Genomic DNA, 17,553 nt, shown 5'->3' with positions numbered 1-17,553 from the left:
ACAGCACAGTTGTGCCATGTTGCACTCTCTCCATCAGGGGGCGCCCTTTCTACACAACAGCAGCAGATTTGAGGTTTCATGTAAGCGTTGAACACCTGAGCTGAATCCAGAAAGGTTTAGGGAAGTATCTGCGTGCGCCTGTGTGTGCGCCAACTCAACTTTTATGCTGAGTTTAAGAAACTCTCAGATCAGTATTTTTCATATAAAGGAAAAAAAAAAAAAAAAAGAACACTGGACAGCTGCTCACATACCACACTTAACCACAAACACATTTCATCAATGCCACTGGAGAGTTTCACTGTATCCGCAGGATTCCTCAACTGGATTCTCTCAAGGTTTTGTTGGTCTTTACAACACAATATTACTGTGTGTGAACTGCTTTCATCTGACAATAGAAGCCTTTAAAAACGAGTCCAACGTAAAGCCCTGTGTGTACGTTACCTAATGTGGAAGTTCTGCACATTGACATTCTTGTAGGGAGCCGTCTTCCTCTGGCACCACAAGAGTAGACCCTCTTTGGCAGAGGTCTCTGCAGAGAGAGGAGAGGAGGAGACAAGAGACGTGATCAGTCGGAGCACACGGGGGGAAATGTCTCTGTGTAACCCGTTCATGCGTTACGCCTGTTGTTCTGCGTTGTGTTCTGGCGTGAAAGTAAGAGGCAGGAGACAGTACTGAGTCTTTGGCTCTTTACTGCACATCTGCAACACAGAAATATGCGTTCGATCTGTGTGTGTCATGCGACTGCCAGTACACCTCTCCTCCGGCCATGCTGAAAGGAGCTGTGACCGGGGCACACATGCACGCGCCTACGTCACCACGCAGCGCACACATGCACATGAACGCACACAGACTCGGATCACACAGGTAGGAGAGTGAGATGCAAAAATGACATATTTAATCCAAAAAAAGAAAGTGTTTTGGGTGAAATTCACAAGTATTTAACACATATGTTACATCTGCATCACATTCATTCAGCTGCTTTGACCGTTTGAGTCGATTAGCCTTGTGCAAGCAGACCAAGAAATACCCGAGGCCGTTTTCAGCGTGCTAAATATAAACGGCCACGGTGCTCATGAGCAGAATTGAAAATATGAGGATGTTTGTGTTTGCTTTAGGTTCCTCCACACACACTGACAAAATATCCGCCGCTAATATGGAGAATTACTCCAATGACTTCTAGCAGCCCACACCCACCGCAGCTAATTCAACTCAGACTCTTTTAATTAGCCTGCAGAGTCAGTTGTGCTCAGAGAGGAGAAATGAACCTCACCTCCACATTTATCAACACAAAGCTAACGCACACGTTAATGCACAAATGAGTCATCGGCTGGTTTTACTGTCAGAAAGTGCATCAGGACAGATTTGGGCTGTTGGGTTGACTCTGTGGGACTAAACTCGAATAATTAACTCATCAGTATTTAAACTATTTACTTCTAAACCTGCTCTGATAACATGTAAACAGCACATAACCAGGCAGAGTTAGAACTGTGCTGCTAGCAATATGTAGTTTAACGTGATCGGTCTTGTTTCAGGCACACCTGTTTCATCTTGGCTTTATTTCATCGTGTGTGTGTGTGTGTGTGTGTGTGTGTGTGTGTGTGTGTGTGTGTGTGTGTGTGTGTGTGTGTGTGTCCACTTCCTACATGCATATCAAGCCCGTACATCTGTAACTGCAGCAACCTTCAGGGCTTAAAAATGAAGCCAGTGCAGAAGTGCCAGAATCTGCAGTTCCTCTAACTTTAGGTCGGCTCTGAAAGAGAGTCGATCCCCACAGACTCCCATGATGCTCGAGTCCAGCCATGAAAATAACATTTTTACAGCCTGCTACAAAAACACTTCTGTGCTCTTTAGCTCAATCTCCCCCTAAAAACAGATGCACAGCGGGTGAATTTTTAAACTGCTCGTTCTTAAAGTGTTTCTAGTGTAATAAAGCTCTGAGTCACAGGTGAATGCCAACAAAGGAGCCACTACCTTAGGCTAGGCCTCAGCCTTGCCAATGAAGTCCCTAAATTAGAGCTCTGGAACCTGATTTTGGATGTTGGTGCCTTTCTGAGAATTAAAACGATGAAATTATCTGGTAAATATAAACTGCTGCAGGTTTACTGCACTCAGGCTGCCCAAGATGTCGGTGCTCTACTTATTTGTAGGTAACTTGTAGCCTCAGTTGTCAGTTATCTGCATTTCTGGCTGCAGCCACAAGAAAGTGCAACTTTTCCAAGTGGTCTATAAAAGCCTGCTGCAGGTCTTTGTCAGTCAGCTGGCCTGAAAAACCTGGCTGGGAGCTGAACTTTAGAGAGTTTGATTTTTTTGGTTTTTATTTAAGTGATGGATAAAAAAAACGAAGAAAGAAGAGAGCGAGGTGCGACAGTTTTCATGGATATGAATAACAGGAAGCTGCACCTTCTACAGAGATGTCCTGGATGGCGAAGCGGAGGATGATGGTCCAGATCATTCCCAGGGTCATCTTGGCGTTTCCATCCACGATTTCTATGACACACAGACACACACACAACTTAATCACTGTGTTTCTCTGTTACACCCCAAGAACCGTAGTTCTTGTCCATCACTGCTGTTTTTACAATCCTACATCTGCTGTTCCATTTAATAATGCCAGCACACCCACTCACAACTACGCTTAATGTGTAACGGCTGCTGAGTCTCTGCTAATTCCAGGGAAAGTGTGATGCTCAAACAAAGATTTCTTTCATAAAAATCAGTGAAATCTGGGGAAAGATGACTTTTTACTGGCAAAGGCACATAATGACTGTTTAACGTGTCGTGTCGGTTAAACAGGGAGGATTAAATTGATGAGGAGGGCAGATTATGTGAGTATTGTGTGGATAATTTAACATCAGAACTTCATCTAACAAATAAATTCATTGTTAATGTGAATAAATGTAAATCCTGGCAGCATCGGAACTGGAACATTCTCCAATACGGTTTTCAGAGTTTGGCCGGTGAACGATGACGGTTACGTTAATGAGCAGATTCCACTCTTTGTTCTCAGACATTCTTAGAGGTTTTATCAGTCCTGTCATGCTTTCTCACAGACACACACTCAACTTGGAATTTGTGCTTTTATTGTAGGTTCACATTCTTTGTGGTTAATTTCGTATCCACCTTCAGCTGTCAGCAGATTTAAATAGTAAATTACAATTAAAGCGATGAGGCTCCGCCTTTTCCCTTCTTACAATAAAGGTGTATTCACACCTGCACTTCAGGTTCAGGTAAATCACACTTGGCTGGTTGTGATTCATTTGGCTGCTCAGGTGCAAAACAAACAGCAGCGGTGAAACCGTTCAGAGGAGGATCAGTCCGATCCTGGTGTGAACAGGGACGCGAGGCGCACTCAGTTTCAGCTAATCTTGTAGCAGCAGCTAGCTAGAAAATGACATGCTTCAAGTTTAAAACCCTGGGAAACAACTTTTCAATTTGAAGAATCTGACCAGGGAAAGTGTGCACTGAGCATCCTGACAGAGGGTTTTTCCCTCTTCCATCTGCTACGTTTGCATTTTCCTCTCAGTTTCCAGCCGACGACCTTTAACGGGCTGCTGCTTTCACAGAAGGCCGGAGTGTGTTTACAGCGCGCAGTGTGCGCGCCATACTTTGTGTTCAGTGGTCACCAGTATCAGCAGCGTCATGCTACAGGAATGTCATGGTTGCTCTGATAGTAGGAGAAAGGTCAGCGTCCTGCAGCCGACACACACACACACACACACACACACACACACCTCTACGCCGCCCTCAGTCAGCAGGATGAAGATCGGTTTGACAGACATGTATCTTACCAGAGTTTCTTAGCAGAGGTTCTATCAGCAGAAGCTTAACGATGAAACGTCTCATTAGAAAAGCGTGTAAAGGAATCAGGGTGACATGTAGGAAATGAGAAGGAGTTGACACAATGCAGTGTGTGTGAAGTGACCCTGTAGTGTTATTGTGCCGACACTCACAACTTCAGCTGTGAACTGAAGCATGTTTTCAGCACTTTGTGGAATTAGCATTTGGGGGGAAAGACATGACCACTGAAGCCAGCCTTCAAGCCCCTCCCCCAGTTTAGCAGACAAAACAACTGCCAGGTGGTGTCACCAAGATGGCTGCTGAGTGGAAAGACCTGCTTCTGCGAGGACTTGGTAAAAGTGTCACTGCGCATCAAATCAATCGCATGTGAAAGTTCACAGCTGACCACGTCACCTGTTACGGAACGACTTAAATGTCTTATCAGGGAAATTATGGAGAGCCAGGAGTGACAAAATGAATTAACTAAATACACTTAAATACACCATTAAATAATTAATTAAATGCTCGTTCATTACATTTAAAACATTTAATAAATTATTTAACGGCATATTTAATTCATTTTGGCCCTCCTTAGAAAATACAGTGTCTTTAAATAAATACAACTCAACTCTTTGGATTGAGGGAAATTTTGGAGCGCGAGTACCAACAAACCGTACCTACACCTCATAGTCTGAGCCCTGTTTGTCCGGAGCTCCCTGACACTGTTGCATACCACAGCACAGTGAGCACAGCTTTGATAGAAAATAAGGAAAAAAGGAAAATCTGCGTCTACATTAAAAGGCCTTATTAGTTTTAACGTCTTCCTGCTTTGAATCGCTTTCACTCACATTACAGCTGCAATTAGTGGCTCCCATTTAAGGACCATTAATGAGCCGAAGCTCACCACTAAGTATAAAATCACCACGAATGTTCACTTTCAGCCACGCTTTCAAACATTTAAGCGAACCGCTCCGATTAGATCTGCAGTTAGTGAGAGTTTTAACTTCACACTCGTGCCGGCAGTGACGTGAATGAAGGCTCACCCTCTGCTCCAATAGACACCAGCTTGACTCCCTTGCTGGCGATGAAGTCCAGGGCTTTGTTTACATTGTTGATCTTGTGGACCCTCATCTTGCCTCTTTCAGGTTTGGGTAACCGTTCGCCTGCAAACACACAGGAACAGAGAAAAGAGCCACTTAGCTGAGGTTGAGCATGTTTCCACGGGCAACATTCAGGGAGGTTTAAGTTACAGCAGCGACGCCGGCTTCACTTGAAACTGGAGTGAGTTTGAAAAGGAAGCCACATCTGAGCCCAAACGTCATTAGTGAATGACAGCAGCGCTAACACAAACAGCTCCACTGCTACAAACCCAAACCCACTGCTGTGTCTTTAAATGCCTGCGATTAATACTGATGTCGGAAACTGGGCGACGACACCCCGGAGATGCTGTGCATCGTCAACATCTGAAAATATTTTTCCCTCTCATTGAGACCCACAAGTTTTTCTGCGGCTTCTGTGTGACTCACTCCAGAAACACTTCATTATTGCAGACGTTTAATTAAAAACTTGTACACCCGCCCTAATTTTCTGACGACTCCGGCTCTCTGAGGTCGGACGGTGACTCACCGGAGATGACCTCGAGCAGCAGCATGAGTTTGAGCCCATCCCTGAAGTCCTCCTCGATGTTTTCGATCTGCGTGCCGGCCTTCCGCAGGTGGGAGTTGCACCACGCCGTGAACGTCTGCGCGAGAGCAAAGGAGGGAGAAAAAAAAAGACAATTGGGGTTATTTGCAGCCCGGGTCAAAATATTTGTGTAGCTTTTATAATAATAAACCACTTTGAATAGTGAATGAAAGAAAATGAAATTCAATGGGCAGGAAGGGAGGTCAGGGAGACACTTTGATAAGACAGGAAGTGCAGGGAGAAACACGACGTGAAAGTTTAACTACATGTCACACACGAAGATATGGAGTTGGCATTTCAGTAGCAAAACACTTCATGCATAGTTACCCTACAAAGTCGTTTAAGCTAAAAAGACAACGATCTACTTTATTATTTTTACTTGTAATCAGACGGACATCTGAGTAAATCAGCAAATCATGTACATCCACCGCTGCTTGGAAACTGTGTATTGGTTTTTCTGGTTAGCCGTCATTCTTTAAAAACACATTAGAGGTAGGCACGCGACTGCAGATCCTGCAGCACTTTTTTTAAACAAAATTTTGTCACATCACTCTCCAAACATCTCAATTGCAGCACAACATCAGACTGTCTAACACACTTGGACGCATTCATCTGTTACATGACTCATTATGCAAGTTGGGGAAAGTGCGTAAAAATGCCAAGAGACTAAAATACATGGAGGTCGAGCATGCACACTTTCAGCAATGGTGCAAGCAGAGATTGAGGTCAGTATTTTTTGTCATTGTTCAAAACAGAAAAACTGTAATTTATGTACTTGGGAGATAAAAGAGGCAGTTTTAAGCAACACGAAAGCTCTGGAGATGAAATGTAGGTGTAGCTTTACGAGGAACTGTCCAGTAGGAGAAGTGACGGTGACAGGGAAGACCTTCCAGCAGGAAGGGTTTGACAATAAAGACATAAGGTAAAACAAAAGGAAGCACAGCAACAACCTGTATGTTAGTGTTGAATAAAGTTTAACAATAAAAATAACTGAATCCAGCTTAAAGTCAACCCATCTCCAGAACAGGCCTCACTTAACTCATACTGACTCATACCTTCTTCTGATTGGCTGACACATGCAAACAGCAGGTTTTTTTAAAGTGGGTGGAGCTTCTATGCTCACAGTCAGAGTTGTGTGCCCACATGACCTACATGTTATCCCCCTTTACCAAGCAAGAGCCAAGACAGGCCATGTTTAGTGTGAGCACCCATCAGTCTAGCAGTGTTTGTATCTATGTGCAAGATCATTAAAATGGCAAGTGCTCGTTAAATGAGAAATATTGGGAAGTTTATTTTTGTAATATGCTGAAAATGTCCCAAAGCTCAGAGAAATAACTGGTGCACATGTTTGTTTAAAAACTAAATAACCTAAACATCTAAGCATGAAGCAGTCTAATCCAAGTATGTGCATCAGCACACTTGGAAGGCAGCACAAAATCCAGAATGTAAACTGAGACTCAGACGGGACACACAACAGACACACAACAGACAACTTTGATAACTTCCCAGCTTTAAAAAGGGACTTGTGCTCATTTCCAGTATGTCTGTTTTCAGCCTTGTGTCTGTCTACAGTAGCTTTGCATGATTCACAGCACAAACTCATTCTGATTTGTCTCAGACCATCTTGCACTCTTCCTGAAATGAGCTGTTAAGCTCCTCCCCTCTGACGAGCCAGCTTTCTTCTGATTGGCTGCCCCTCGTACAAAGAGGGTTTAAACATCAGCTCACAAGGATTACGTCAACAAATGGTGATATCAATTTTCAATCTATGGTCATATTTAATGAGCCTCCACCAGAGTTAACAGTTTGTATTTAAAGTCTATCAGCCCACTTCACCCACCCACACTTCCTTTACTCCACGTCTCCTGAGCTGTGTGTTCATAAACATTATGACAGGGTGCTGCTCGCCGCCCTGCCCCTTTACCCGCTATCCCACTGTGGATACTGGCACAAAGCACCCATTGAGCCTCTTGGATAATGGCACCCTTCAGCCCCCCGTACACTCCCTCAGCCCGCTCCCACTGCCTCTCCCTGACCCTCCCCCAGACCGCCCGATACCAACCCCCTCCACCCGACACACACAATTACACAGAATGAGGCCGAGGACAGAGAGGAAGGAGGAGGAGGAGGAGATACATTTCACATAAACAAACGGACATACAAACAAGGTTGGTGGGCAGGAGGGGGAAGAGTGACAAAAGACAATGCCCTCGCTAACACACAATGCAGGAGGAAGTGGCACTGCAACGACAGGAAGTTACAGCTCGGTTTAACACAGTGCAGACAATCAGAGCGAAGATGCATTCATCACTGGACGCGGCTGTCAGCTGTCACCAAGACGCCGCACCGGAGCCACGAAGCCGGCAAACTGTCGTCATCCAAACATATCAACAGTTTACTCATTTTCTAATCTTTCTCTGCAACACAGTCCAGCTTTTGAGAGCGTATTTCACCTCGCGCTCACTCAACGTTTCACAGTTTGAAAATACTTTACACAATGCGCCTTGCAAAGCCCATTTCCCATCATTCATACAGGGCTGATGTCTGGCATTCCTTACAGAGTCCAAGTGGTGCACACAACATCTACAAGCGCACACCTGTGCTTTGCAAAGTAAAAGAAAAAAAATGGAGAGTCTCCATTTTCAACCATTTCTACAAACGTATTATTCAGTCCACCTTAAACTTAACAAATGTACTTCTGGGCACCCGAGTAAGTGCAGTGCCGTGTTAGAGGCCACATTCAGGCTACGAGCTGTTCTCTCTGCTCCACTCTGTAAAGTTACTGTATAGTTGACTGAAACTAAACCAAATCCAAGTGTAGAGAAAAAAAATACACTTTTAAACCAAAACTAAAAGACTTTAGAAATAACAGAAATCGAGCTGCTGTGCATGTGTCGTGTGATGGTCTGAGACGCGTTTGTACTGAAATAACTGCTCTATGTTCTCACTGCGGACAAACAGCACCTATAACAGCAGTGAAAAGGAACAAGAATGCAATACCGAACTGAGCTTGTACTAAAAAGAAACCAGGAAGCCCATAAAAGACACTATATGATCTTTCTCAGTTCTAAATTTAAAATAAGAACTAATTAAAAACACCACACACACACACACACACACACACACACACACGTCTGAATGGCTGATTCTGTGATGACGTTTTACGTGAATGTGTTCTCTATTCTCAGTGCCTTAACGAAACCCGAATCTGAGCCTAAACTGAGTTCAAAACCTGAAACAGTTTTCTGAAAGATGTTGAAAATAATAAAAAATAAGAGCTGTACAAACAGTTCAGACGTTTCTAAAGTTCATGACTGTCTAATGAGTTTCTCAAACACATCTGGGCACGCTGATGTTTCATTTGTTTTAATCGGCTTTGGTTTCCTGTTACAAATGACTTCCATCTCTAGTGAGTTGAGAAACGGTAACCCGGGACGTTTGATTCTCGTTTTTCATTGGTTAGCATGTGTGAGATGCACCTGGGCAGGTGGAGAAAAATGGCGTCTGTGTTGAAGCAAACTGAAAGGCAGTGATGGTCTTCTCTATATGCACACTAAAAAAAATAAAAGAGCTCCATTGACAGTAAAGTCTATTTTGCTGATGTCATCATTCTTGTGACAGCAATCACTCTACTGGCAAAGTAGCATTCGTGGCCTTCCTCCAGGGTCAAAGGTCAGACCTCAACAAAGCATTGAAGGACTCTTCAGCCTGCTTTATCTGAATTTAAAACAGCCCTCCAGGCTGGTCCATCAGGCTGTTGCGTGTCTGTCATAGTTCAGGTCTTGTTTTGTTTTTTTATAGTGGACACACAAAGCCTGCCTCTGGCTGAGCGAGGCCATTCACTGACAGCAAGGAGTGGAGCTGCTGAGAGGATCTTACAGGCTGATGTGAACCACGCTGAGAGGACACTATGCAAGAAAAAGCAGCTACAAGAGCTTTGCCGTCCATTCACCAGCAGGCTGATGAAAGTCCACTGAACCTAACCAGACATGTATCGTCTAACTCTTGGATGACATTTAAATGAGCGTTTAAAATGCAAAATGTCAAAAGCGGCTTGCACATTTGCGTCTTTTATCCCCACAGTTGGGCGTCTTTCATGCCAGCGGAGCTGGGTGTAGTGTACTTGAAGGACTGGCTAAATTTAAAGGTAACAGAGTGCCAGCGAAGCCTGTTAAACCTGTCTGTGTTGCCACACACAGCAGATCAGACCAGAGGATTTCTGACCTGAGCCGAGGACACGGATAACCAGCTGACCGCCATGCAGGTCTGAGATGAGTAATGCTGGATCTCCGTGGTAAGACGGTTTACTTTTAAAGGCATGAGGGCTCTTATCCTCTACCATCTATTACATAACTTTAGCAGTATGTGTTGGCTTACTGCCACTCTCACCTTTACATGTTACCAGAGTAACAGAACTATGAAACTATGTAACAATATAGATTTTTCTTCGTCCCATTTATTCCGCATTTTAGCCCAGAAACAAAAATATCCGTTAGTGAGTGTTACCATCAGTCGTTTATCCTTCTACCACACCATCTTTAATGAACGGTAACTTCTTTATTCATTTAATTAAAACTGATGGGACATTGCAGACAAATACTGTCATCAGCTGTAGGGATTCATCGACCCCACTGAGTCGCCACTCTATTTTTCCTGAGCCAACAACTCCAGTGTCTGATTTTGGTGTGTGTGTGCGTGCAGCCGAGTCATCAGTGTAACCCTCAACAGTCTCTCATGTGCGAGGCTACAGGGTCAGAGGACAAAGCAGAAATTCATGCATGTGAGACAAGTGAAAGCATGCAAGCTGTGCACAGCGATGCTGTCCATCACCCTCGTTTACATGCACCACTCCTTGGACAGGAATGTTTTTAAGAGACCAGAATTCAATATCCATCTGCATCACCTACACACACAAAAATTCCAGTTTTGCTGCCGACTTCAACTCAACTTCAAGCGTGCGCACACACACACACAGCAATTATCTCCACACCCTTCTTCTAATGAACGTGCAACTTTCTGACTACATACCACACACACAGCAGTGTGTGTGTCTGTGTGTGTGTGTGTGTGTGTGTGTGTGTGTGTGTGTGTGTGTGTGTTCTCTATATCACACACCCTTTCTCTTCCCAAAACTGATGAGCTCACTATTAAAGCAACCACACACACACACACACTCTCCATCAGTCTCGTACCTGCTGGGGTCTCATGATTCATGTATTTCACATCTCACACTCTCATGATTAAGACCCCTCCTCTCGAAACACACACACAGTTTATAAATATACACGGAGAGCCTATGCAGAGGTGGTGAAACCACACACACTCCATGTCAGTTAGATTTTCTCACACCCTCCTCCTGTACCGGCAGCAGTCAGCGAGTAAAACAGGCTTCCAGCCGGGCAGGCTCGGACATGCAGTGAGGTGAGCTCAGAGGAGGAAACAGAGCTGTTTGGTGGCAGAAACGCTGAGCTGATGTGCAGTTAACCATCCGATAACACGACTGTTACGTCTAGAGCCAAGCATGCGTTGAAGTGTGAGGCTCAAACATCAACAGATGGTTCTTTGCTTTCCGTGACTTCACAGATAGTTTTACACCTTTTGTAGCAGCGGCGTTCACCTGCTGCACCGTTTCTCCTGCACAAATCTATGCCCAAAATCAAAAATCACTATTATTTAACTCACTGATTTAATACAATACAAATCAACTTTTTAAATTAAAAAGGGGCTGAATTTAAAACCTGCTAAAGCCCGGGGAGGGTTTGGACTTCTAAGCCTGCGTTTGCAACCTAAAAGTCAAATAAATAATAATAATTATTATTTTTATTATTAGAATAATTCTCGTTTTAGTATGGATGGAGGCCAAAATGGTAACTAAATGTAACTGCTCATTGCTCATTTTTGCATCAACAGCTCTGTTCATTAAAACCCTGAAAAGAGGAAATGAAAAAAAGCCAGCACGACTTGGAGAGATGAGAAAGTGACTCAGCAGTACAGCGATCAGCTGTGTCAGCGTGAGAATTGCTAAAATATTGCATGCTGTTGCATCCGGTTTGCAATGATAGTTAAGGTAAAGATGCTCTTCCTTATTTTCTGAGTCATGTATAAACTGCAGCAACTGCAGATCTGAAATATGGAGCAAAGATTTAAGTAACGGGGGTGGGGGTATGTACGAGTATCCTCCTGAGCCACAAGCGCCGGCTTCAGGCTGCTCTAGATGTTTTTCTTCCAAACCGTTCAGCTCATCTCAGGCGGCGGCTGAACCGAGGGGCTGCACAAAGGCCCAGTGTGAGACAAACGGCGCTTATTTTTTAACTGCGAATCATGCAAAGTACTCCAGCAGAGTCCAAGAATAAAAATAAAGAGAAACGAGCAGAATAGGTCCACTTTAAAGGGGTTATACGTGGACCTGCTGGCAGGAGGTACGACCTCAAGGAACTTGGACGGCCCCATAGAAGTCTGGACCGGCTGTACCAGACTCTGCTGGGCCAAAACCATGCTGGCCTGGCCCTGTGAATAAAGCTCAGTAACTAGTCTGGCCTGGCCTGACACAAGGCCTCCTATTCTTAGATGCACACCAATTAAAAAAGGGCTGTGGCGTGTGACACAGCAGTGCTGCTACTGCTGCACACACTTCCTCCACTTTGTCCGTGTGACAGTTTGCTTTGTGTGTGAACTCAATGAGTAAACAATCTGAATGTACATGTTTATTCTGTCAACACATACGGACCAAAAACAACAAAGCCTTCATTTAAGAACATCAGGACAGCCGTGCTACAGTCAGAGTGGGAAACTGCCGTCCCACAGGAGCCACGGTCGGAGGAACCTGGGAGTGTTCCTAGTTTGAGGACTAAGACAAGTGAGAAGGAGGAACCAGCCTGAAGCTAAACGAGTGAACAGCTGTTTGCAGATCAACACTTTCCTGAGGCTGATAGAAACATTCAGACAACTGGCAGCATCTCCGACTGTGAAACAACAAACGATAAAGATCAAGTGGGATGCAGTGCCAAAGCCAGGTGTAACGCTTCTACAGGCAGAAGGAAAGCCGGCCGAGATGCTCGTAAATACACGCGGTCATCGGACTTCTGCTAATCGTGACAGCGAAGCAGAGCAAGAACAGAAGGACGACGGAGCGGAGCCCTGCTGCAGAGGTTCCTCCGGTCTCATTATCCTCTCAAGTCTGGACAGGTGATCATTAACATGTGTGCACACACACAAACACACACAGACTGAGGCAGCCTCCCTCGTGTGCTGACAGGTAGTCAGTAATGTAAGGACAATCTTTCACCACGGCGCACACACACCTCCCAGAGGGAGACGACAAACATGTAATTGCCGTGCGCTTCTTGGCCGGCCTAATGCCCCCTCAGATATGCCATTATGTGAGTCAACAGCTCAACGCCAACTGTTTTCAACAAGCACCATCGCTTGCGTTCAGTCAGACACACAGACTCTCTGGAGGGGCCTTAATATAGCAGCTAACAGAAACAAAGGAAAGGGAGGATTAAGGAGAGGAGGTTAGGAGGGGAGGGCAGAGGAAATGGAGAGGAGGGGGGTGCAGGCAAAGATCAAGAACGGGAGGAGGAATAAAGAGGCAATAAAAATGTGGGAAAAGATGGAAAAATGTTGCTAAAAAACAGAAGACAGACAATCTTTTATCTGATTTTGCCCACAAGAGGCTGAAACAAAACCAACTCAGAGCTTCAGATGGTGCCACTTTATCCATCCATCCCCAGATTTAAAAAAAGCACACAAAAAATAAATAAAAAAAACACCCTTAATTAAAAAGTAAAGTAACTTTACCATTACAGTGAGAAGCTAAATGAGGGTCACAGATGGGTGAATGTGGGATAAGAGGTTTAAAAAAAAAAGCAATCTGGTGGGATGAAAGCTGAAGAGGACGATCAACAGATATTTATGAGAAACAAATGAATAGAAAATTAAAGGATGCAAGAAAAGCAAATAAATGAATAAAACGTTTTATTTGAAGTTTCCCCCTCCTCTTCAGGAAGCACAAAAGTCCCGCCTGGGCCTTCGTGGACCTGAGATCTCTGCCGCCGCAGGACAGAGGCTGAGATCATCGTCATTAACCAACCGGAGCAGACTGAGGAGACTCTCCCTCCACAGGGAAATGCACACTTACAGTTTTAATCTCTTACATGGAACGAGCATGTTTCCCTGAAACAATCAGATGTGCCACGCACGCCAACAAACAATCTACTTCAAACGAATTTTGTTTTACACCAGACGACGTCTTCGATTTACAGGCCAGATTCCCCTCAGTCCTCCAGCAAGCTGTGCAGGAATCTGTCCACTTAAAAAACACGCTGCATTATTAATGACCACTTAGTCTGATTGGCTGGAAGTCTGGATGCGGGTTAATCTCATGGAAGAAAACCCAATAATAAGAAAAAGTAACAATGAGGAATTATTATTGGATCCTTTTTGGAAAGGATTTTCAAAAGCTGAATTTGTTTCTGCAAAGGTGCCACACAACTCCCTTCATAACGACTCTGCAGGGTCTTTGTGTGTGACTGGCTAATGTTAGCCGTCTGGCTCAGCTCGCTTTCACTAATTCAAGTCACAGGAGCAGGTCGTCTCCTCTTGTGCTTGTGCAGTTGGTGCAATTTGGAACATTTCTGGAGTCATTTGACAATAATATGACCTGCTGTAACAGCTGTGCTACAGTTTTTTGGAACGAAATTCTATTATTTTATTAGTATTTATCAGCCAAATCGGCATTAATTTGCAGGTGTTTCACGTCTAGCTAATAAGATAACTTTCTGGCCCAAATGCAGTCAGTGGTCCAAAGAACCAACATCTGGGCGACTGAAATGCTAAGCAGAGTCCTGAGATCCACAGATTGAGTCATGCATGCTCCATCAAAAGTGTGAGTGAAAAGAGTAAGATGCTGCTCGTCTCCCTGCAAATAACATTTTACCCCCCAACAAAAGCAAACCACATGTAAATGTCACTTCTTTGCAGCTATGTAAACAATGATGAGTAACACAGCTTGTGCTTGGCTGCAATGCAAACTCAAACTACACAAGTTGCATACAGCATAACGTATAGCAGGGTGCAGTCAAGCTTCTGAGTATGCATCATCTGACATTCTGTTATGCAACAGTTTCTTTTACAGTAAAGGGACTTAACGTCACTCTGATCCAAACTACAATTCCAGTTTAAATTCCAAGATAAATGACGACATGTTCATTTATCTGCAGCAGGAAGTTTTCCAGCAGCTGCGTGGAGGCTTTCAGTGTTCTGCTGCTGTTTTATGAGAGGAAACTTTCAAGGTAAAGAGAAAGGAAAGGAGACAGGAAATAAGGAAGAAAAGGGAGGGAAGGGGGCAAAGTGTCAAACGATGTGGCTATTTATTCATTTATTACGTCTCTTCCTGTCTTTGTTACTCAGAGTCCTTCCACGGGTCAGGTTGCACTCACACACAGCCTCCCCGACCTATTTTAGGATCAGTTGGGTCCCCTTACGATAACAGGGCCGCATTTTTATACACAACAGGAACAACATTAAAATATTCATGCAGTAAATAACTGTAGCTCAGGATTTTCCAGCTGGTCTCTGACTCCATGTTGTGAAAGATGTTGGTTTTATTTCTCGCTGACAGAAGGGAAAAAAAAGGAGAAGTTGATCAATCCAGAATTTTTATTTGCAGTCATTCCAACTTGAACCATCGTATCACTCGGCACACACATGGCATAATACCACACTCCCATTTTAATGGTCTCTTGCCCACTGCGTCTGCATATTTACACATTATATGAGGCAATACTGTCCAGCTGTGTGTCAATAAAGACTGCTGGTGACTTGGGCAACGAATCACACAGGCCATCGTTGCACAAAGACATGGTGACACAGCAGCGGCCTGCAAAGAGAATATGGGGCTGATGTGGTTGGCATTTACGTTTCAGGGCTTTGGCTGACGCATTAGGTCGCCATATAAAAGTTTGGGGTCTTAAAATGCTTTTGAGCCATGGAGACTTTTTCCAAACCTCCTGCGATTCTTTGAGCAACTCCTTCATTTTGTTCCGCCCACACTGCAGGAACTACAAACTACTCTGGAACCTGGTTTTTGGGGACTATTTCAGGTCCTACTTTAGGACCGTTACACTCTGGCACATTGGTCGAAATCGGATACTGCCAAAGACTTGATGGCCGAGTGCCAGTTTATTAACCTGACGTAACATTTAGGACCACAAATCCAGATATTAAAAACACACTCCGTTAGCATTCATCAACATCAGCTGTGTAAGTAACAAGTAGATCTACTGAAGTCCATTAGGCCCATAAGCATCAGAGGAAACGCATCCCTTTGACTCCACATCAGTTTTTACATCATAGGAAAGTTAAGCTAAAGTCCACACCAACCTGTAGCTGCTTCACCTGGGCCACACAATTATCGCAATACTGTTACAGCGGGTGGAGCGAACATTCAATGTGAACCCGTCACAGCGTTGGGTTTAACCAGTCTTCTGGTTCAAACTCTGCTGTCAACATGAAACCCACAAGAAGCACCAAACCCTCAACGGTTAGCAGGCTGTCACATTAGTGATCGTACTGACAGTGTAAACGCACAATAGCAGAAGTTTAAAGCAAAAAAAATTAAATATAAACGGCTTCTTAAAAAGACAGCAATTCGTTTTTTAGAGAACTTTTCTTCTTGTCTTCTAAATTTAAAACTAATAACAATCCAAAGTCTGTGCCATCACTGTGGCGCTTAAAAGGCTACGATAAAACAACTACTGGTACTTAGACGGAAACGGCTGAGTAACTTGCAGTGAAGCAATAAGCTGGTGGAGTAGTCGAGGGTAAACACCACCCAGTTTGTTAACAATAGGCATCAATGATTAACGGAAAAATGGAAAACCATTCGATTAATATCCAACTTCCATCCGGTCCAGAAAGTTACACATTATTAAGTTCCACCACGTAAGCAAGATTTTTCCAAGTTCATCCCACAAGGAGTGTCAACGGAGACGAGCTGAAGACGAGCGAGCAGAGAATCATGTTCTGTTTGTTCAAATAAACCAGTTTGTGTCACAGACTTTAATTCTTTGGTGACAGCTCATAGCAGGAGGCGGCCGCGCGGGGCGACATCTAATGAGGCTCTTCCTGGGTTTAAATGAAGGGACGAGCGGCGATGAGAGACAAAAGGCTCCCAGAGTGGGCTTTGATCTGCTCTCCAGAACAGGAGACCAACCAAACTGGATGAACCAAGCACACAAAGCACGAGTGTTTTATAGCAACTGAGCACACAAAGAAAACGAACAGATTTATTTGCACCAAATGTTGTGCGTTATTGCTTTCCAGATGTGTCTGACTTTTTCCCCCCGTTTGCAGCAGGAGATAAAATTATCCAGATAGGAGAGGGAGGAGGAAAAAAATACATTTTTGTTGTCTCAACTTTGCAGCACTCGCTCCAGCGACTCCACCCTCTTCAGCTGGCAAAACAAACCACAAGCATCTCTGCAAATTTGCTTTTTTTCATGCCTGAGACTGCAGAGTGGTGACAGGATGACGGGTAAAGGTAAGGAGCGGGCTGAGAGAGGCACGCTGAATCAAAGGCGACTGTCAGCTCTGCTGCACACGACAGATGTCAGGAATGCCTGCTATGTTCTTCCTCCCTCAAACTCCCTTTCTAACAAATCTTCACTCTCTCCCCGTCTCCTTCCTCCTTTCACCATCATTCTGGTTCATGTCAGCTTGTTCCTGTACACACAAATCACTTGACAGTGAGAAAAGCTCTTGTAATGCATCCTTAAGAAATCTCGGTTGTGCAAGTAGCTGTTTGGCAACACAGCATCGCTCAGATTTAAATGGAGGACATAAAAGTGGGCTATTAAACATGATCACATAAACAGTTCAGTCCAAACAGAGAGTCAGTGGCCGAGATGATCACAAGGTGGAGCTGGGGCTGCGGTTTCTTTACGTTCCTGTAATTATCAAAGTGAAGGACCTCTCCAGCAAGCAAACGAATGCAAACACTCCTTCACAAATACGTTAACAGAAACTCATGAATGGAAAACAAGATCAAGGCAGACCTTACAACCTAGGCGAAAAGTAACAATTTTTTTTTTA

At 44.2% G+C, this 17,553-nt stretch overlaps 1 protein-coding gene across 7 annotated transcripts in view; it reads right to left on the bottom strand.

Moving 5' to 3' along the window:
* Positions 1 to 17,553, bottom strand: part of actn4 (actinin, alpha 4) — a 55,400-nt gene that overhangs the window by 15,387 nt on the left and 22,460 nt on the right. For all 7 annotated transcript variants that reach the window (XM_026193694.1, XM_026193693.1, XM_026193689.1 and 4 more), the window contains exons 2-5: positions 5,404 to 5,518; positions 4,821 to 4,940; positions 2,401 to 2,487; positions 442 to 529 (exon numbers count right to left, since the gene is read on the bottom strand). In XM_026193694.1, the coding sequence (XP_026049479.1) occupies positions 442 to 529; positions 2,401 to 2,487; positions 4,821 to 4,940; positions 5,404 to 5,518 (410 nt within the window). The remainder of the gene's footprint in view (positions 1 to 441; positions 530 to 2,400; positions 2,488 to 4,820; positions 4,941 to 5,403; positions 5,519 to 17,553) is intronic.

This window comes from Astatotilapia calliptera, chromosome 14, assembly GCF_900246225.1.
Source record: "Astatotilapia calliptera chromosome 14, fAstCal1.2, whole genome shotgun sequence".
Taxonomy (NCBI): Eukaryota; Metazoa; Chordata; class Actinopteri; order Cichliformes; family Cichlidae; genus Astatotilapia; species Astatotilapia calliptera.
Note: the sequence above shows the minus strand (reverse complement) of the source record. Positions and strands in the feature narration are given on the sequence as shown.